The sequence below is a fragment of the Leptonychotes weddellii genome, chromosome 3, assembly GCF_054177405.1.
Source record: "Leptonychotes weddellii isolate Sample4059 chromosome 3, ASM5417740v2, whole genome shotgun sequence".
NCBI lineage: Eukaryota > Metazoa > Chordata > Mammalia > Carnivora > Phocidae > Leptonychotes > Leptonychotes weddellii.
Genome location: NC_138371.1, coordinates 48,458,810 through 48,481,988, shown reverse-complemented (window position 1 = coordinate 48,481,988; position 23,179 = coordinate 48,458,810). Strand labels below are relative to the sequence as shown.

At 37.5% G+C, this 23,179-nt stretch overlaps 1 protein-coding gene across 2 annotated transcripts in view; it reads right to left on the bottom strand.

Moving 5' to 3' along the window:
• Window positions 1-22,939, bottom strand: part of CWC22 (CWC22 spliceosome associated protein) — a 62,370-nt gene extending 39,431 nt beyond the window's left edge. The window contains exons 1-3 of one of the 2 annotated variants that reach the window (XM_081814042.1): window positions 22,714-22,939; window positions 5,780-5,919; window positions 557-624 (exon numbers count right to left, since the gene is read on the bottom strand). In XM_081814042.1, the coding sequence (XP_081670168.1) occupies window positions 557-624; window positions 5,780-5,806 (95 nt within the window). In that variant the 5' untranslated portion in view covers window positions 5,807-5,919; window positions 22,714-22,939. Of the gene's footprint in view, window positions 1-556; window positions 625-5,779; window positions 5,920-21,545; window positions 22,659-22,713 lie in introns of those variants that run through there. The other variant, XM_081814043.1, reaches the window with a different exon arrangement.
• Between the last annotated feature and the right edge of the window lie 240 nt (window positions 22,940-23,179).

Below are 23,179 nucleotides of genomic sequence, written 5' to 3'. Positions count from 1 at the left end.
CACTTCAAAATAAGGTGATTTCAACTCAGTTTTCCATTTTATAAACTTTCATTTAGTGTTTTATTCAATATTAATTTCATTTTATAAAACTTTTATGTAGTATTTGACATGCTGAAATTATTCGCACCTCCAAAATTAGATAAAATCTAGATTTACTAGAAACTCCTAGAACAGTCATTCAAGAATGATTTGTCCTCAAGCTTATTCAAGTAATATTGTAAAACCATCTCAAAGAAATTGTTCAGGGGCGCCTGGGTGGCTCAGTTGGTTAAGCGACTGCCTTCGGCTCAGGTCATGATCCTGGAGTCCCGGGATCGAGTCCCGCATCGGGCTCCCTGCTCAGCAGGGAGTCTGCTTCTCCCTCTGACCCTCCTCCCTCTCATGCTCTCTGTCTCTCATTCTCTCTCTCTCAAATAAATAAATAAAAAATCTTTAAAAAAATAAAAATAAAAATAAAAGAAATTGTTCATCCTAAAATGAAGAACCTAAGAGCTAAATAATTTTTTAAAACTTATTACAAAAAATTTAAATTTCAGGAGCACATAAAATTATTTACCTGTCTTCTGGAGAGGAGGTCCTCTGATAGGAATTATAGTTTTCCCTTCTGTCATGACCAGAAGAATGCTTTTAAAGGGAAAAAAAAGAGGGGGAGGGGTTATTTAAAAAATTATGATAAAACACACAGAAAATGAAATATGTATCTCAGAAAATTACAAGTGCTTTACAAATTATTTCAGAACTTTTTTTTAATCATAAGAATAATTCATGTTATCTAAACAGTATATAAGATAAAACAAAATTTTCAGACCCTCCAAGGTGAATATCTGTGGCATATAATCTGTTTTCACTATGGACCACACACTTTTTTTAACCAAAAAAAATTCAAGGTAGAAGAAAATAATTCTCAAATTTTCGATGCCACTTAGTTGATATTTTATTCCTATGTATTAGGTTTTAAATATATAGAACATCATTTTTATAAACACCTTCTCTTGGTGAAAAACAAGAGCAAAGCTTTTTCTTGGTGAAAAACATGACTAAGGGCCAGAGATCTAGCAAGAAGAGTTCACTCCTGTGGTTATATCAAAGTCTTATAATACTGCACTTATTTTCCTGGATCTACTTTGTCTTATAAAAACCACTTCAGGGGCGCCTGGGTGGCTCAGTCATTAAGCATCTGCCTTCGGCTCAGGTCATGATCCCAGGGTCCTGGGATCAAGCCCCACATCGGGCTACCTGCTCCGCGGGAAGCCTGCTTCTCCCTCTCCCACTCCCCCTGCTTGTGTTCCCTCTCTCGCTGTGTCTCTCTCTGTCAAATAAATAAATAAAATCTTAAAAAAAAACAACACAAAAAACACTTCAGTTCAGGTTACTAAAATGGGCGCCTAGTGGCTCAGTCGTTAAGCATCTGCCTTCAGCTCGGGTCGGGACCCCAGGGTCCTAGGATCGAGCCCTGCATCGGGCTCCCTGCTCTGCGGGAAGCCTGCTTCTCCCTCTCCCTCTGCCACTCCCCCTGCTTGTGTTGCCTGTCTCACTGTGCCTCTCTCTGTCATCTTTAAATCTGAATAAACAGCTAGAAGAAACTGACTCTAATATATTTATGAAAATTCATTTTCACTTTCAGGAAACATTGTGTGAATGTCTGATATGTATGGCACTATGTTAGACTCTACAGAGTTGAAAAACATGATTTGTGAGAGAGAGCTCCTATACCAAATCCTTTAAAAAATAACAAGACATACAAATAAATAACTCCACTGTAACACGAAACTGAAGAGAAATGTCACAGAGACAGAGATATGAACTATCCAGTTGGAGAACAAATCTTAATTTAAAAATCCAAATACAGTTAAAAAGCCAAAATATTTATCTCTGTAAATAGGTAAATTTTTTATATCACTGATGAACATTCACATTGACCAGCCTTTTTTTTTTATGGATTAAAATAATTTTAACTAACCTAAGTATAAGAAAGGAAAAATAGTATGTTTTTAAAAAGTAGCTTTACCTTAAAAGCTAAGAAAAAGGAAATCAAATAATGAACAACTTGTTCTACATATTTACATGCTTGCCTCCTTAATGGGAAAAAGAAACATTTAAAAATAGAAAATTATATTGCACAGAAATGTAAATAAGCTCCAACTTCCTCTTATTTTATGACTAATTAACAGCAGTTTGAGTCTAACATTGTCACAAGTAAACTGCCAGTCTCATTAACTATTGAATTTTTCTTTTTTCTTTTTTTTTTTTTTTTTAATTTGAGACAGAACGAGAGAGAGAGAGCACATGAGAGGGGGGAGGGTCAGAGGGAGAAGCAGGTTCCTTGCTGAGCAAGGAGCCCGATGCGGGACTCGATCCAGGGACTCCAGGATCATGACCTGAGCCGAAGGCAGTCGCTTAACCAACTGAGCCACCCAGGCGCCCTAACTATTGAATTTTTCTAATAGTATATACTACCTAGACTGATCGGTATAGGTGAATAAGCATGTGATCAAAATTTGTAATTTATGGTAGCCGTAGTTTGGCTGCTATTTTGTACTGAATGCAACCATCTCAAAATCCTGTTTCTAATGTATATAATAAAGTTGTAAAAATTATTTCACTTAGCAACACAATGAGGCAAAATTGTTCAATATGTATGACACAGTTTTCTATAAAACTTGACTTCAAGATCCCAAACCAATATGGAGCACAAGACTCATTTGATTCATGGCAACACCAAACACAGTATTTACTGATCATTTAAGACATAGCCCTTCCTGTGTAGACACTCTGGAGGATACAAAAGTTAGGAAAAACCCTCAAGGAATTTATGATCTTACGGTAGAAAGAGAGCTGTAAAGATTCCCACAATTAAACATATCAGATTATAAGTTCCTGAGAAAGCATAAGATAAAAGAAGAAAAAGAGGAGAAAGAGAAGGATGAGGGGAAGGAGAGGAGGAAGGGAGAGAGACAGAGAACAGAACTGCAGTCTACTTTCTCTTTTACAAGGCACAGCAATTATTTTGATTACATTAGGGAGAAGGCCTCAGTGCTGTGCTAATGATTTTTAACACATCTCCGCAACATCTGTTGTAAGCAAGGGGGGAAACCAAAAATATTGAAGTCATGAATCATGATTTTGTTAACGTGACTGACCCACACAGAAGTGTTAACAGGACATCTTGAGTAGGGAAAAATAACTGAATACTGAGGGATGAAGGTAGGTAGAGGGGGATTTGAACTAGGCTTTGGTAGATGAACAGGATTTCACTAAGTAAAATATCATTTTGAGATGTGATTCAAATAATAACCTGAATTTTCCTATTTCCTTTATCACAGAGTCCAGATTATAAATCAGAGTAGGCATTGAAAATAATATATTGTCAAAATTACCTTTAAAAATTCTCTAAATTGCTCATGGAGCAAAACAAATGTTTATACCATGTGGTTACCTATAATCTCTAACAATATAAAGACAGCAGTATGAGAAGGTAATTGGAGCAGGGAGCCTGAGTCCAAGCATACATTAGGCTCAGGAACCAGTCTTTTAAGAGCAAGGAGAGGAAGGGCTGAAACAAGTAGGAAACTTGGTTCTTGACAGTTAAGGAAGCTGCAGCAAGGCTCAATGGAAAAACAAGGGATCCTCAGCTGAACCCTCCCGAACCTAGCAGATGAGTCCTCAGAACATCAAGGGGAAGATGTGAGCTTCACCTGAGGTGAAAAATGGGCCCCACCCAGCTAGTGGACTTGCCTATGGCTAACAGGATGGAGAAAGGGAGGCAGACTAGGCTACGAACTGGCAGAGACAGCTGAGCCACTAAGCTTGGAGGGCATGCTGACTGAAGATACCCACTCCTAGGATGGGAGGGTGCCACCGAGGACCCATGGGGACCACAGGAAGTAAAGGTGGAGAAGCACAGTGTAAGAGGAGCAGGACAAGGATTCTAAAAAGACTAAACACATCTCCCTCTGTGTAAAAGGCATCCGGCTAAATCTGAGTGCTCTCGTCTAATATGGCTCAGTCAAGAGCCAGTTCCACACCAGGTCTCCTCTTTCTTTATCCTCAGCTTTTAGCACAGTCTGCCACCTACTAGGCCCACAATTAATTAACTGCGTAAGTGCCACTGGACCAATGAGTACAAGTCCAAAGAGGCAGATTTCAGAACAATATATGAAAGTATCTACTGACCTCTCTTGCTTGAGACAGTGAGCTCCCACCAAAAGAGATATGAAGCATGGGCTGGGTGTCTACCAAGCCTTATACTTGATAGTATCATACTCGACAAAATTTAGAAAAGATGGCAGCAGAGCCTGCCTCAGTCTGTAAGTCTATCAGTTCAGTTTATTAAACACTTACCAGGCACCAGGCCTACTACCTGGTGTCTACTGTTAAGCTCAATCTACTGGTTCTCTTTAAAGAAGGAGGTTTAGGGGTGCAGAATTGGTGGAGGAGAGAGGAAGGGAGCAGGGCCTAGATCTGTAATTAAATAAAAATACCTTCCCCTTTACTCCAAGACCCAAGGAGTGATGTATCTGCTTGTAGATCTGTGCAATTGAAAAGAAGTGGAATGGTTTGCTCTCCTGCTAAGTCCACTGACAAGCAGAGGAACAGTTCTGAGAGTCAACAGAGTTACTGGTCCCTATTACTGCTCTGACTGCATCTACTATTCTCCCTTTCTTATAACCTGCCTCAGCCACACTAGACTCTTTGCTTTATACTTGCTGTTCCATCTGCCTGGCATACTCTTTTCCCAGGTATTTGCATGGCTAACTTCTTCATATCCTTCAAGTTTCTGCTCAAATGGCTACCTTTTCAGTGGGCCCTCCCTATCAAAAATTGCAACCCCCAATGCTAATGATCAACTTTACCCTACTTCTTTTGTCTATAGCACAAGTCTAGCTCTTAAGAACACTATCCCACACCATTTACTTATGGATTAAGTTTATAATTTATTTTCTGTCTTCCCCCACTAGAATGAAAACTCCATGAGACCACAGATTTCTATTTTGTTCATCATTTTACCTAAAGTGCTTAGAACAGTCATTGGGACATAGTTAAGAATTCAGTGAATATTTGTTGAATAAATGAGTGTATAATGTCTAAAGGACAGCACAGAATAAAGAGCTTGTTTATGCACATGAAATGCAATAAATGGCTCCCTTGTAGATAGACATGCAGGAACTATGATTAACTGAGGAAGGAGAGGGCGCCTGGGTGGCTCAGTTGGTTAAGCGACGACTGCCTTCGGCTCAGGTCATGATCCTGGAGTCCCAGGATCGAGTCCCGCATCGGGCTCCCTGCTCAGCGGGGAGTCTGCTTCTTCCTCTGACCCTACCCCCTCTTGTGCTCTCTTTCTCTCTCTCAAATAAATAAAATAAAATCTTAAAAAAAAACAAACAAAAAACTGAGGAAGGAGATGCCTGTCTTCCACTTCATGCTCATTCAGGGAAGTATGCTCTTTAAGAAGGATGGTGGAATTCCCTGTCCTGTTAATTATTCTTCTTTTGCGTGTGCTCACTCACATGCACTTTCTTGATTTGGGCAGGCAATGATACACATATGCACATACATGTACATGGACACACATACATACATCTTGCACGTTCTCTCACTTGCCCTCTTGCACACTATTGCTTCTATCTGATCACGTAGCTACACTTGAAATTGTGTAAGTTAGATATGTGTATGATGCCACTCTACTGTCTGGTTCTAATGTCCTGATTCTATAAATGCATTTTTTGATTAAAAGACAGGTACAAGTTTATGTTCTTCACTATAAATTTCAAACACTTACTTTTATCTGTGCCACACTACTTTTCATTTTCTGTTGCCAGTTGATCTGATAAATTAAAGACTCCTTAAGTTGGTCCAAATAACAGGTACCAAATCGTATGAATTCCTTGACAGTTTACTTTTTCTGTATGCAAATGTCACCTGAAAGATGTATCAAAGAAAGCTGTGTTAACACTGATAAAATGTATGTGCAATAACAACACATTATTTACACACAATGAACATTTGACCATCTTATTTTTCTTAATCAGTAGGCACAGATATATAATCAATAATTAAATAAAAATTCAAAAATCCCTTAAACAGTTCCACATAACAATGTATAAAAAGAACACATTCATAGAAAAGACTCTGAATAAGAGAGCAAATAATAAGGGCTTATTAAGCACCATAAGGTATTTTAGTCTAATGACTGAGAGGAACAAAAATTAATTTAATAACTGATGTCAGATAACTTTATTCAAAGTGTTTTCAGTGAGGGACACCTAAACATACATCATAAAACAGTACTGTGATATTATAAAAAGCAAGTGAACAGAAGAAATAACTATATAAAGTCTATATAAACTGAATGTAAAATATCCCATGTTTCTATATAAACTAAATGAATTATCCCATGTTCTTATAATAATGATCACTCAGAAATAAATATGCTCTACGTAAAAAATAAGGTGTTAAATTAAAATAATTAAATTTTAACATAATCTGTCAAAGGCACATGACTGCAGATATATGCAGGGGTGAGAACTAAATTATTTGGCTCAGAAACCTAGTAACCAACATTAAATGCTAAAATAAAATTTTTTTCAATATCCACCTGTTAATTACATTTTAGGAATTTCTGAAAAATGCTGAATTGCTACTTATGTCAACACAGAACTACCACTTGAGTACTTAATTCTAATTACATATCTAAGTGGTTTATGGTTTGGTGTAAGGTAATGAAATCACAAAAATCAAATGAAATAGAAGAAAATAAGAGAATTAAAAGAGGTAGAGAATATACAGAAAGAACTGTGCCCAGTACCAAAATAACTGAATACAACTAGGAAAATTTTTATATTTGAATGCCAGAAAGGATTATAGATTATCTAGTTCAATTCCTTTTTAAAGATAATCTGGCCTTTACTGAAGGCCAGATAAGTCATTTCAATGTCCTAAACTATACTACCAGAAACTTAGCCTAAGGATACCCAATTTTCTTTCCAGTAGACCACATACACAAATAAACTTGACACTATAAAGTGACATAGAGCTACTATCATTTAATGCAGATAGGGAAGTACCCAAATCACTAGGTCAAGAAAAGTTTCTATTATAGTGGTTAACATGGCATCAAAGTTCTTAAAAGCGCATTATATGAATATATGAGATTATTTATAAACTTAATCTATAAAAGATAATTGCAATGTAAAGCACATTACCACTTCTGTATTTGTAGCTGCAGTTAGACTAACATGCGTCTAGGGGACTCCCAGCAGGGAGATAGCCAGAGGAGAGGAGCCCCCTGTGCCCAAATCTCTGACCACCTCTGAACCAACACATGTACAAAACAGAGTACTGCTAAGGATCAAAGAAGTGAACTGTGATATGAACAGCCACCTAAGAGAACTTACAATTTAAGTCTAATCAAGTTAATTGCCTAAAAAGTCACCACTCCTCAGAGGAATGTAACAGAATCTACAGTCTTAAGAACATAACAGTAACAATGTCCAGGATACAATTAAAAATAACTTATCAGAAAACTGTGGTCCAAGCTTAAGAAAAAAGACAATCAAAGGAGACCAACACTGAGATGACCCAGATGTTGGAATTGGCAATATAAGGTTTTTAAAGCTTATTCAAATGTGCAAAGGAAAACATGCTTGCAAGGAGTAAAAACAGGAAAGTTCAGCAAAAACAAAACAAAAGGAAACAAAAAGAAAAAGAAAACAGAACCAAACTGAATTTCTAGAACTGAAGAATATATGAAGTGAAAAATTCACTGGTTAGACTTAAAGCAAAATGGAGATTAAAGAAACTCAATGAATGTGAAGTAAGATCAAAAGAAATTAACCAATCTAAAAACAGACAAAAAAAAAATTAATGAACAATTATCAGGGACATGTGGGACAATATCAAAGGACCTAATATCTGTGTAATCAAAGTCCAAGAAGGGAAGACAGAAAAAATGCAATAAAAAAAATATTTCAAGAAATAGCCAAATTTCTCCAATATTTGGCAAAAGGCATAAATTTATAGATTCATGAAGCTCAAGGAATCCTAGGTAGGACAAATACAAAGAAAACCATGTCTATGCACATAGTCATAGATAACGGTCAACAGTCAAATTGCTGAAAATCAAAGATAAAGGGAAAATCCTGAGAGCGGCAAAAGGGGAAAAACAATACACTGTACATACAGGGAAATAACCGTTCAAATTACTGCTGACTTCTCATCAGAAACTAAGGAGACCAGAAGACAAACAATCTTAAAAGTGCTGAAAAATAAAAAACTGCTAACCCAGAATTCCAGCAAAAATAAATCTTAAGAATGAAAATAAAGACATTTACTAATTAAAACAAACCAAAGAAAACGAAGAGTAAGAGAATGTATCACTAGCAGACCTGTACAATAAAAAATGCTAGAGTTCTCAGGCTGTAGGGAAGTGATACCAGATGGAGACTTGAAAAAGGAATGAAGAACACTGGAAACGGGTAACTTTCTCAGGAAGTATAAAAGGCTACTTTTTCCTTCACTTAAAATACACTGGTCTACTTAAAGCAAAAATTAACATCTTGAGGGGTTATAGTGTATGTAGATGGGGTATATGTGATATGTAGCATATAGGAAGAGGAGGTAAAACAGACCTACATGTTCTAGGGTTTCTATTTTTTGTGAAGTGGTAGTAATATCAACTCTAAGAAACTTGTGGAAAGTTAAGGATATATATCGTGTTCCCTAGAGCAATGACTAAAAAAGTAATGTAAAAAATATAGCTAAAAAGTCTGTAAATAAATTAAAATGGAATTTAAAAAGATATTTAAATAATTTAAAAGAACAGGATAGAAAGAACGAAGGAACAAAAAACAGGAGGGACAAATAAAAAAAAAGATGGCAGACTTAATCTAACTGCTAATTATATCAAATATTAATGGACAAACATGTCTAACAAAGAGAAGCTAAGTTCTCCCTCCCCTCAGATGGATGCAACCCTGAAGGCACAGATCTTGTCTTGGATGGGTTTTAGGCCCCACATGCCTTCTCAACAAGCTGACTTTGTGCCATAATCTACAAATCACATGACTCTTCTTTTTTTACATGACTATTTTCAAAGGTCCTGTTTTTATGGCTATAAATGTATAGAGCCATAAAATTCAAAATTTTACTCAATTAACTTTTGCCTAAAGGTAATGGTTATTTTTTTTACCCCTACCAGCACAACCTGCATATCATTTCTAACAAATCCTTATCACCTTTATCACACAGTATTATTTACATATACACTCATTCAACAACAAATAATATTTACTATACTTCTATTATTTTGCCAGGCATCTTTCTAGGTAGTGGGTAGACAGCAGTGAACAACCATAACAAAATCCCCTGCCCACATGGAGCTTATATCCTAGTTACAAAAAGTAAATCTATATTGATAAGCAAAGCACTAAGCTGCTCAAGCAAAGTGGCTTGTTGGGCTTTTTTTTTTTACATGCAAGTTTCAAATCATTATTTGATGTAAAGCTGGTTTCCTAAGTCATTATGTTATATTAAATTATGAATATTGTATAATAGAAGTACTAGTACCTATATGGGGGCCCACCTGACTTACTACATCAGGTGTGTGCGTGTGTGGCAGGAGGCAATGGGGAGGCCTAGGCATGCTGGTTCTATGAAAGCATCCCCAAGGTATTTCCCCAGGTTTCCTCAGCTTTCCGATTTTGGATGAGAAATCTTGGTTCTCAGTTTGTTGTAAACCATGAACTACTTAGATAAAATACGGAGACTTCATAGCCTACCTCCTTTATAGTGAAGTATGTAGTCATAAGTCATTTGGAAAGGGACACATACATTCCAAATTGTATTCCAAATGTATTAATCCATACTAACTCACTGTAAGAAGCGTATATATGCATGCAAAAGAATATCAATATCAGTGATTCTTAAATCTGAGAAATTCTGGGCACAATTCATAGGGAGAAAATTCTCACTGCTTATTTAATGACTGCCACAGCACAGGTTCATTGGGAGGTTAACATAAATGCCGAGGGCGCCTGGGTGGCTCAGTTGGTTAAGCGACTGCCTTCAGCTCAGGTCATGATCCCAGGGTCCTGGGATTGAGTCCCGCGTCGGGCTCCCTGCTCTGCGGGGAGCCTGCTTCTCCCTCTCCCACTCCCCCTGCTTGTGTTCCCTCTTTCGCTGTGTCTCCCTCTGTCAAATAAATAAATAAAATCTTTAAAACAAAACAAAACAAAACAAAACAAACAAACATAAATGCTGTAATAATTAACATTACCTACTGCAACGTGGGCACAAGCACAATTTTAAGCAGTGAAATGGAGTCATCCAGATGACAAAATATGTTTATAAAATGCTTTTATTATTCTTAAAATGAATGTAAGACATGAAAAATTGAGAAAAACCTACATCAACTGCCTCCCTAGGTAAACTAGATACAAATTTCATATATATTCATATACAAGGACTGAAATAACTTTTGTAAAAAATTTTTTGCCTATAGGTTTAAATATGCTAATTAATGAGATTTGGAATATACTTTAGGGAAAAATTAAAAGCCTAGAGAGTTGTCAGTGTCCTTAATTTGTTCTTACATCCAGGATAATCAGTGACTAAGTCCTTATAAAATTGATACTATATTATACCTCCGTGGAGGATTCCACTCCCTTCTATTCTAATATTATCATATAAATTAATCAGAGTCACTGTCCACAGGAGTTTCTGCTTCCCTACTTTCAACTAAACACTCCTTCTATAAACAATTAAAGAATTGAATTGTACAGAAGGAACATCAAAAGAAATCTGTGTGAAAGACTCTACTCAGTACTGTTCATTAATTTACAGGAAATAACCTGATGGATACTGCTGCCATGATCACCACCACACATCACCTGTGACTGATTTCCAGGACTTTTTGGGTCCAGAAGCAGAAATCATTGAAAACTGCTTCTGTTCAAGGCTATCAGAATAAGGCTCTCCTTCCCCTGATGCTAGAAATGCTACTTCTTTGCATATTTTTGTTTTTTTATCCTCTTAGTTATTTATTTTTTCCCTCTCTGCTGGTTGATGCTTCTAAATCTGTATGATGGAACTTTCTGCATTGATGGAAAGGTTCATATTCTGCACCGTCAGTAGCTACTTCATTAACACAACAGCTACTGGCCACATGTGGCTATTGAGCACTTCAAATGTGCCTAGTGGATTTGAGAAAATCAAAGTTTACACATATTGGACAGCATACTTCTAAATGATTACTAGACATTTAGGCCTTTTAATCATGGTACTTCAAGATCCTTGTCCTTGACAATCTCTAGATATGGTGTTAATTCTTCAGATACTGACAAAGCAAAATAACTCATACCCAATTTACAGGAAAAGTCACTTGGTTATTTTCTTTTCTTTTCTTTTTTTTTTAAAGATTTTATTTATTTGACAGAGAGACACAGCGAGAGAGGGAACACAAGCAGGGGGAGTGGGAGAGGGAGAAGCAGGCTTCCCGCGGAGCAGGGAGCCCAATGCGGGGCTCGATCCCAGGACCCTGGGACCATGACCTGAGCCGAAGGCAGACGCTTAACGACTGAGCCACCCAGGCGCCCCCACTTGGTTATTTTCTAAGAAAGGTTCAGATTATGGGAAATAAGGGATAATATAATAATCCTGGTCCTAGAGTTTGTCTATGCTGCAGTCACCAATGTGGGATCTCTAGAGTCTTAAATGCAGTGCAGCCACCATGACGCCACTGATCATTTAACATAAACAGCAAGAAAATCTGGTCCTAGAGATATTATGACAATCACAAACTTGATACAATCATGACCCACTGAACAACAGTGTAGATATGGACTGATCGCATTCCCAGAAGATAATGGTCTATTCTGCAGCTTAGGCTGAGTAACCAGGGGTACTAATAGAATTTAAAAATAACTCTGATGACAGCTATGAAGAGAGAACTGACAAATGAAATATAAACCTTACTACTTGTAAAATGGATTCCACTAATTTGCAAAACAGAAATATCATGCCAGTTTAAGTCACGATATACTTATCCTGGATTAGCTAAGGTCAAATTCTTATTTCTAGTTACTTTAGACCCATCTGTTCCAAAGTAAGACCACAAAATTATGTCTGCAAGGACCTGTATGTTCTAAAGGTATGACCATCTACTGCTCTAGCAACTCACTAGTTTACAATTTCTGCTTAATCCCTGCCAAGACCATCTGATAACTACCCCTACTCTCACAAAGTCTGTAAGTACCCTTCTTAAACCCTCTTAATGAGATACCCCATGGCCCCTCAGAGTATGTTGTCTCCCTTGCTGCAGCAAATTAATAAACTTGACTTTGATTACTAATTAGATATGATATTGGTGATTACTCACTGGTGAGCTTTAACATATATGACAAATGACCCTATTTCTCAAACAATTCAATGCCACGGGGGACAAAAGAAGAAAAAAAAGTAAAAAAGCAGGATAGTTATTATAGAATAAAAGTGATTTAACAGATTCAATGTAATGTGCGGCCCTTGTTTAGATCCTGAGTTGAACAATTTCCCTTCTCTAAAATGGGATGTATTTATATAGTAGAACCCATGTTACTAACTTGAATTCAGTACAAATTCAATTGACTAATAAACTCTACCCAACTTTCCTTCTAAAATGGAGGTGGGCTGAAGTTCTTATTTCTGCAAAAAGGATGAATTATTGGAAGAGAACATTTTCTAATCTAGTTCGACTGTGAACCTGCTGATATTATTAGCATATTCACATCATGGTTTTTTTTGGAATAATAAGATAGGGTGGGATATGGACTCCTGGAATTACTTAAATCCTTATTACATATTTTCTATTCAAGAAAACTTATCTTAGTATGTACCTGAAATAAGACTCATTTCAAAATCACCTGTTGCCTAAATACTGTGCCCAAGTTGATAATGGAGATACTTTCAGCTCTAATGCCAATAATACACAAACTTTTAAAAAGTAATTTCTGGAGCGCCTGGGTGGCTCAGTCAGTTAAGCACATGGCTCTTGGTTTTGGCTCAGGTTGTGAGATGGAGGCTCCCTGCTCAGGGAGTGTCTGGCTTGAAGAGTTTCTCCCTCTGCCCCTCCCCCACTCTCATGCGTGAGTACTCTTCTAAATAAATCTTAAAAAAAATTTTTAAGTATTTTCCTCAACTATATAAACATGTTTTCCATTGATATAGAAGTCATTTTAAAATAATATAATGGTGAGTGTCCCAAAGCTGATGTGCAGTGGTGAATGTTCAACATTACTGTTCAAAACCAGCCAATAGGAGAACCGTCAATGTACCAGTAGCTCTTCAACAAACTAATTTACCATTGACACTAATAGAGTCTATAGCACATTACAATGAGGTTCCTGAGATATCCAGAGATTAACCAATTAACTACATATATTTCCCGTTTTAGAAGTCTGAAATGTGTAATTTAAATTAAGATAGTAACAGCAACAATAAAGAATGATAAATTAGCGCAGCCACAAAGATACAACACTAAGCATTTCATTTATATCTTCTTATTCAATCCTCATAATTACCTTGCTTTATTTTTTTAACCTTCTTTTTCATTGGGAGAACTGAGGTTCAAAGAGTTGAAGCAATGTGTCCAAGTAAATTATAGCTAGTAAATGGCAGAGCTAAAATCAAAAGGTTTTTCTGATGCCAAAACCCAATGAAAATGATATTGCATCCCAATGAAAATGATAACATTAATATATTGATACCAAATTAGTAAACTATAAAATGTAAACAGATATAGTCTCTACTATTCAGAAAATCTTCCTATCCTAAACTGATCCATTCTTCCAAAGTTCCAGATAGCAAAGGTGTTGATATGAGGCCCTACCTACATCTTTTTAAACATGCGAAATAATATTTTAAAGGTTCCCTTTATTTAATCAGCATAGCTAGAATTCACTCTATAAGCAAATAAGTCACTTAACTCTATTATGCAAAATTTAACATTTTCCTTGGATATCCTTCTTGGTTCTGAAGCCTGGCTTCTCTTCTCAACTTATCTACACATACATACACACAGCAATTTTCTGTGTATTTTACTTCAAATTACCTTATTTATCTAAACTTAGTGAGTTTTCTTTCTGATCAGTGTGTATTGTCTTTCCCTTTCTATCCTTCAACCATCATCACCAAATAATTTTCTGGCAATCAAACACAATCTGTTAGATTTCCGTGTCTCAAAACTAACTGTGAAATTGACAATATTATAAAGTAAACTGCTACTACAGTTCTAACAAAAAATGCATAAAGTCCTATCATCGTCCAGATTTATACAGAATATGCCCATAGGGAAATTCTGACAGTTCAACATGTGCATGCTTGATACTTAGACTAACTGGAAATTCCTGCAATGAGAGCAATTTATCTAGAGTTTATAGCTCTCGCTGCTCTTCTTAGTATCACTGTGTGGATTTTATGATGAATTATTAAATTTCTCTCTCCTGTCACAAGAAAGCAACTCAGCAAAACCACACCTGCTCCCCTGAACAAGGAGGGTATTTTATAATAAGGAGATATAGTTTAAAAATAATTTTCCTATTAGTTTCAGCAAGCATCAGAAAGCAAAATAATAACATTTGTATGATGCACTTTAGGCTGTTAACTGGAAACTATGAAATTGTAAATTCTGCAATTATCACAAAAATTCAGAAGATGAAAACATACTCAATGACTTTGGTTGAGTACTCCTACCATTTTCCCTTAGGTGTCCTCAACCAATGTTAAAGGAACTTGCCGTAACTTACTATCAAAAATTCAAGTAGATTCCCTTTAGTTTGCTCTTCTGCATTCTACATAGCAGCACACCTGGCAAACTTCAACCATTGTAACAGAATTTTAAAAAAAAAACAACTCAGTTGTTCAACAGGGAAAATGATAATATTAAACAATATTCAAAAGAAAAACTAGTTTAAATATGTTCTAAATGCAAAACTGAATGGGGGCAAGGAGGTGGTAATGGGATCCTCAAGAAAATCCCCAAACAGGACCCAAGCCGTTGGCCCTTCCACATGGTGATCTTCCTTCTCAGGGAACAGATATGAAAAACAGATTGGCCACATTTCTTAACTTATATATGTCATAACTATGACAAGATTGCTATGGCCTTTATATATCTGTATTGAAGGAAAAATCTTTTAAGAAAACAGCTTTCCTACTTTTTTTCTTGCTATTTTTAAAAATGTGCACATATTAGTGAGAAATATGCCCCATAATATGTCACATAAGGAAAAATGATGTTGTAATTTGATTTCAGCATAGTTTTACAATTTCAAGAAAATAAAAGCACCCAAACATTACTATCATTTTGAGAAAAAGTCACCAGGTACAGGTAACAATCCCTTATCTGCAATTATGAAATCTGAAAAGCTCTGAAAACACAAAGGTTTTTCTTTACCTTTTTTTTTTTTTTAAATAGAAGTATAGTTGACACACAATGTTATACTAGTTTCAGGTGTACAACATAGGGATTTGACAACTCTATACATTATGCTATGCTCAGCACAACTTCCAAAGATCTTTCTTAAGCTCGTGGGAAACTCATTTGGCACCAACCTGAGACTTAAGGTGACTCTTAATTTGATGCGCTGCAGAAATATTAATGTGTTTGATTAGAAGATGTTACCCTGGATCCCAAAAGAGTGATTACTTCATAAGTATATACGCATTGTATTTCTTTAAAATCTGAAAAATTCTGAATGTCAAACAGTTCTGGCTCCAAGAATTACAAATAAAGAATTGGAGACCTGTACTCCCTGTTGTTTGCTTCTTAGTCAATGCATACATCAGGCGTGCTCTTTGACTTAGAACCATTTGAATGACTGAAGATTCCCATGTTCAAGTACAGGGATGAAAATTGTGCAGATAGTACCTGAATTACTGTTTGTATAGGAATGAACAAAATATAAAAGATTTTGATTAGTTTCTGACTCTGCGTAGGGGAGACAGCCCAATTTGGGGACATCTTAAGACAGTGAGACTCAGATGAGTAAAAAAAAATGACAAAATCTAAAAGTTCTTAACATTTTAATGAACTCAGTGATATCAATAGCCATACTAAAAATTACTCATAAACTGAGAGGAGTTGTTATCCTTCATTCATTTCCCCATATCATGAAGCTGGGCCATAATGGTCTGTACTTAACCAAATAAAATGAAAGGTGATATGATCATTTCAGTACGCTACTTAATTTAAAAAAAAAAAAAAATTCTTTTGTTGGTACATAGGAAGATCCTCTAATGTGCTCCTTTTCACCAGAATGTAGGTTCTTTAAGAGGAGCAATTTGTCAGTTTTTTTTTGTTTCAAAATTTCTATCAACTTTTTCTTGATTCATAGTATTGATTTCCAATTTAGTTGGTTTTCAAGAAAAATTCTACATACTGAACTTCTTTACTGATTCACTTAAACATAAATTATGACATTTATGGGGTAAATTCCCTTTATCCTGTTCCCTCTCAAGTTCCATTCTCTTTCCTTACATAGCCAAGTTTTTATTAACACTTATTTTGATAGATGAGTCTACACTTGATGCCTACAATTCTTAACCTTCCATTAACCCCTCTTACACTCCACAGTTTGGTTTTCTACTCCCACTACTCCACGGTACTTATTAAAGTTACACAATGACTTCCTTGTTGCTAAATCCAGGGGCCACTTCCTTCTTTTACCTGCCACTGGTCTATCAATTGGTACTGCTAAATCCCTCTTCTTGAAGTTCTCGAATCTCAACTTATAGGGACACCATGTTTACCTGGTTTTCCTTGTCTCTCTTCTCCTGTCCACCCCTCTAACATTTACTATCCTGTAGAGTTTAATCTTTGCTTATGCATTTTGTCTGTTTTGTTCATTGCTATTCTCCCAACAGAGAAAGCCCTCAAAACATATTTGTTAAATGAACAAATGAATAGTCTTTATCTCTTCTTTCTCCATATTCTCTCTGGAAGACCATCTATACCCTTACACTTTTTTTTTTTTTTTTTAAGATTTTATTTATTTGCGAGAGAGAGAATGAGAGACAGCATGAGAGGGAGGAGGGTCAGAGGGAGAAGCAGACTCCCCGCCGAGCAGGGAGCCTGATGCGGGACTCGATCCTGGGACTCCAGGATCATGACCTGAGCCGAAGGCAGTCGCTTAACCAACTGAGCCACCCAGGCGCCCATATACCCTCACACTTTCAACTAACATTTACAAGAATGACTTTTACTTCAGCCTCATCTTCTCTACAGAGTTCCAAACCTTTATGTCCAAATGTCTATAGAAAAAAATCCCTGTGGATGCCCCAAAGGCCCTCAGAAATAGGGAAGTCCAAACTGGTACTCATCATTTCCTCCTCTCCTCAAACCCCCTCTTCCTCTAAGATATTACCTACAACCCAGCTAAGTGACAATTCCCTTTTCCTTCCTCCCAATTAGTCACCAAATCCTAATAATTCTACCTTCAAGTTTATAAATAGGACATAGAATCAAATCTACTCCCTCTCCTTATTCTCTCTGCCATTGTGTACAGAAGAAGGTAGGGGGAAGGCTCAGTTTTGAAAGTTTCCATATTCAGACAACCTTAATTTCATTTTAGAGGAAGGCAAAAATTTTTTTGACCTTTCTAATAAGATTCCCCCAAGGTCTTCTTTATGTCTAGGTTATAAGAACTTTTCCAACTTGCCTCTAAAATATTAATTACTTATGTATATGTCTAATTGGTCAGGTTTCATTGTATTCCACCCATACAGGACAGAAGGTACCTTTAAATATCTGCAAAGCTATCCATAGGGAAGCCTAGTCCTTAAATTAAAAGCACATCCCACCACAATATATTCAAAATTATTTCATGCTTTCCAAGTTACCTTCTAAGTTTTTAAAATGGAAATTCTGTCTCAATGGCTCAATTATTAACAATCTGTTTCTACATATGATTGTTGTTCAGTAGCACTCCTCTAATTACTGAACTAAGGGAGATCTCTGCTACTACTGCACCCTCAATCACTTGTATTTACATCCTCCTAAGCCCACCTCATCTTGCCCATATACCCCTTGGTTCATAATTCAACTGCATGGCAACAGGATTTAACTTTCCTCATTAACTCCAACATCTTCATTCATTGAACAAATATTATCATTATGGGTTTTCTTGGTCTAGTGATTAAGCTAAATTTACATCCATTTTCATCATCACAAAGAAGAGACAAAATCTTAAATTTCAAATCTATACCATAACCCTCACCACTTAATAGTAAAGGAACAGCCTTGTAGTAAAGAAATAGCTCTAGTGCTTCTTATCACCCACTGAATGCTTCCTTTTTCATTTTGCGTTAAAGTTTGAATTTGTGCAGAAGAGACTCTTTTGTGAGGTCATAAAAAATTGAGAAACTTTGTACAACACAAACAGGTAAACAGAACTAAAAAAACGATGAGGATGGAGCCAAAACTGATAATTACATTAAGAAGTTGTACAGTAAAGCACTTATAGAAAAAATAAGAAAGTATAAGGTTAAGAGAAAGAGAAGTATGGTCATAATCTTCTTCTTTCTGGTTTTTTACTTTATCCCCTATTCTTTGGAAACAAATTAAGAAGAGAGATTAAAGGCAGTGTCTGTGAATAGTGAGGTGATACATACATTATGCTGCACACAAGGCACTGATGTCTGAGAGATGAAAGTTCCTATCCTCAGGCAGAGAAGAAAAGTCTAAGTGCTGTAGCAATGTTATAGACATAGTACTTCTGGAAAAGAGAAAGTGTAACTAAGTGGGTCTGGGGCATACAGAAAGAAGTGGTTCTAGAAGCTGAATTCCGAAGAACAAGTAGAAGAGGGGGAAAAGGTAATTTCCCATATGGAAAGGAGAAAAAGGTCATTCAGACAATGAAAGATATAAAAGAGTTTAGGGGATTCTCAGCCGTTTGAGCAGAGTACAGGGTATATACAGAAGATTGAGCAGAAATGAGATGGAACATGAGATTCAAGAAGCTAAAGCATGAAAGACCTTGTATGAGACCACTGGATTCTTGAGGTTCTTGGTCACTACCATATATCAAGAACCTAGGACAGTGCTTGCCACTTTATAGGTTCCAATTCTAAAATTAAATATGGGGGGGGGCATGTAGACTTCTAATGATTATCCGTATCTCTTCCTACAAAGAACTCCCTATAAAGATATTTTGACAGGTGTTTTACCAAAGACTATCACAACAGACTTGTCTCATTTATCAACCCCGACTTCTAGGAACCCCCAAGCTGTTTGTCATCAACTGCATCAAGACAGCCCTACTATCAAGTGTCATCCCTTGTCTTCATCCCATGTTAACCTGGAGAGCTGCCTGAATAAACTTCCCTATTGAGATGAAAAAAATACCAGTTCCTTTAAAGGCATTCCAAGGGGAAATCTGAACATGAAGGTGTAGTTACTTCAACTTACAAAACCACATCTAATTATTGAATATACTTCATGCCTTCAAACATTCATACCACTTTGTTCCCCCTCCCCAAAAATGTGTTCCTCTGCTTGCCTAAATAAGTATATAGGTTGAATATATTCTGCCAACACTCCCAGCACAGCTTTGAAAGTGGCCTTTCTGATTATTAATTAAAGAGCCATTTAGTAAACCACAACCCGGGTTTTTAAAGAGAACTTGGAAGTGGTGGCCTCCACTGAGAAATTTATGAAGTAGCCCCCAGACACACAGCACTATATTCCATTACTGAGGCACTTGTCACCAAATGTAGAATAAAATTGTCTTGATAAAATTGAGGAAAGGACTCACAGGGTGACCTTTCACCCGGAAGTGCTAAACTCTGTCTATCCTGGTCCATCTGAATTAGGCCCAAAGTGGAGAAAAATATGAATCTTCACTGAGTTTCTACCTCCCATTAGCTTCTATTTTTTTCCCCCAAGATGAATTTTATTTTTTATCTTTCAAGTTTTTATTTAAATTCAAGTTAGTCAAGAGTAGAATTTAGTGATTCTTCACTTACATATAACACCCAGTGCTCATCACAAGTGCCCTCCTTAATGCCCATCACCTATTTAGCCCATCCCCCTGTCCACCTCCCCCCCAGCAACACTGTTTTTTTCTATAGTTAAGTCTCTCATGGTTTGTCTCCCTCTCTGTTTTTATCTTATTTTATTTTTCCCTTCCTTCTCCTGTGTTCATCTGTTTTGTTTTTTAAATTCCAATTATGAGTGAAATCATATGGTATTTGTCTTTCTCTTTTTTAAAAAAAGATTTTATTTATTTATTTGTCAGAGGGAGAGAGAGCAGGAGCAGGGGGGGAGAGGCAGAAGGAGAAGCAGGCTTCCTGCTGAGCAAGGAGCCTGATATGGAACTCAATCCCAGGACCCTGGGATCATGAACTGAGCCGAAGGCAGATGCTTAACCGACTGAGCCACCCAGGCGTCCTCTCTGACTGACTTATTTTGCTTAGCACAATACACTCTAGCTCCATCCAGGTCATTGCAAATGGCAAGATTTCATTCCTTTTGATGGATGAGTAATATATATATATACCACAATATAATATATACACATCTTCTTTATCCATTCATCACTCAATGGACATTTGGGCTCTTTGCCTAATTTGGCTCCCAGTAGCTTCTATAATCACAGGAGCCCTAATGTCTCCAGACCAAGGCAGCTTATGCCATCCTTTTGGTATCTGTTCTCTGGGGAAAGACTCACTAACTTGGCTACAAATAGCAAAGGCTTGCTTTAATCCATCGCTTCCTCTCCTGATGTGTTATTTTTTAAGAAAATGCTTTGAAAATTTGCACTCTGTTGTAGGCAATGAATTATCTCTTCCAAAATTCACTTGGGAAATGTATACACTGATAAAATATTTAGGCTACACGTTTAGTAAGTCCAGAAGTTTGCTGAAACTAATATGCCAGAAGCCTTTTTGTTTTATCACCTTCCCATGCTAAAATTTTCAAATTTAGACGGTAGAGAAATGCAACAAGGAAGCCCATGGAGTCATCAGCAGGATCAGCTATATTACCAATAACCACCTCTCTTTTAAACTAGCTCTAGGCCAGCCTTGACTTATACCAAGTTAGGGACATACCAGGTAGTACAAAATTCAGTCTCGATACAAGTGGGTAATAAACAGAAAATAATGTTTAAGTTAGGGCACCAACATTATAATTGTGTGCTCTCTTAGATGGTCTCAGGTACAACAAGTTAATGTAAATCACCTGGCAATGTGCAATCATCAGGGAGGACAGTAAACCAGACCCCAGCCAAATGAAGTGGGAAATGCTCCATGAAAGTGGCATGGGCACTTAAAAGTGGAAGGGCAACCTTCAAAACCAAAGGAAAAGAACTGAGGCAAGAGAATTCATCAACTATATCACAGCAGTAACAATAATAGCTAACATTGTATGTCAGGCACTGTGCATAGTGCCTTATATCCATCATTTTCCTTTATCCTCAAAACAACTCACGAAGTTGGATATTATTATCATTCACATTTTTCAGGTGAAGAAGCTGAGACTAGAAATGATGGGTAACGTGCCCCAAGTGACAGACCTAGTAAGTGCCGAATCTTTGGTTTACTAGTCCATCATCCAGCATCAACACAAGTAGGTCTCCTCCTCCTACAGATGCTGCTTGTCACAACGCTTCTGCGAACAAAGTCACACTTTTAATGCCAAATCTAAATTCGCTTTTCTACAGTAGGACGATAATTGAGGTTAACCCCCAAGTTCACAGGCAATCCTAAAACAAGCTTAAATACGATAAGGAGGCAGGTTAACTAGTTTTCTGAAGGCCAAATTTGCTTGTTTTTTTATCTGCTATTGCTAGTCTTTGGGACACCTAAAAATGTAAAGGGAACTCTGACCATCCTTTCAATCCCTTATTTCTTGTATCTGGAATAACCTTTCTCAAATAGTTTCCTTCTCTATCTCAAAAAGTCGTGAGGATTAAGGTAAAATAAGTAAAGCGATTACTGGAGTTAGACTCAGAGAAATTAACTATGACCGATATGTACAAGTGTATTGTAGGATCCGGAGCTGGATAGTTGGACACACTGGAGGCCCAAGTTGGGGAGTATCACCTTATTGGAAGTAGATCAACGATAAAAGGGGACAAAGAGCTCACTTAATGAGGAACGAAGAGCCCCAGGAGTAAACACTAGAAAGCATCTTTATTTACAGGGCAAATGGATGGAAAAGAAACGACTAATGAAATTTTAAAGAAGCTGTCATAGGTATATTACGCTAGAACGAGGCATAAGAGTGGAACTTCCGCTACTTTCTAATTAACTACAGTTCATTAATCCCACTCCCACGGCCTGGAATCCGGACATTAAGGGGCCTCAGGAAGCCCAGAACGACTGGAGAAGCTCTAAGTGATCCGTGCCGACAGGAGAAGAGGCCCAGCGCCGCGCCAGACTGCAGCAACAAAGACACCACGGCGAGACAGCTCCAGGAACCTCACCAGGGAGCTGGGTCCGTCCGCGCAGTCAGGGACGGAGTTCACGCTCAGACTCCTCCGCCCGACCGGCTCTCACACCTCAGCCTCGCGGGCTGGCCGGTGCCCAGAGGAGAGCCACGCACAACCCGGCGCTGCCCACGGCGGTCCCAGCCAGCCGGGACCCACTCCTGGTCCCCTTTCAATTCCCACCCGGACCAGCAACCCGCCACCCCCACTCCGGTTCGCTGCCTGAGGCGAGTCTACGGAGTTCGGTAATTACCTGGAGCTACACCGCGCCGCCATTACACCGGAAGCGCGTCACTTCCCCTTCCCGACCCGGCAGTGCGAGGAAGGCGGTACGTGAAATACATAAAAACCTGACGCTAAATTCACTTTAAAACGTTATCCTATTAATTTACTTCAAATGCCCTATCGTAATACCAAATTTAGAGCAGCTGGTCTGGCTTTAATTTTCTTTTACCAAGACGGCGACAAAAGGGAAGTTAATTCAAACTACAAAGTCCAGCATCCGCCGCCTGTGAGGGCGGAAATGACGTGAACAATTGTAATTTTTTTTTTAGGCTGAGAAGGTCGCAAGGTACGACGGGAATTGTAGTTCTTCTGGGTAGGCGCCGGAGACATCCAGTAGGCTCCTCTGAAACCTGGTAGTGATGAGGCTCTGGCAAAATTTACTCTAAAGCTCCTTCTCGGCAGTTGGCAAAAAATAGACCTTTCTAGTCACTTTT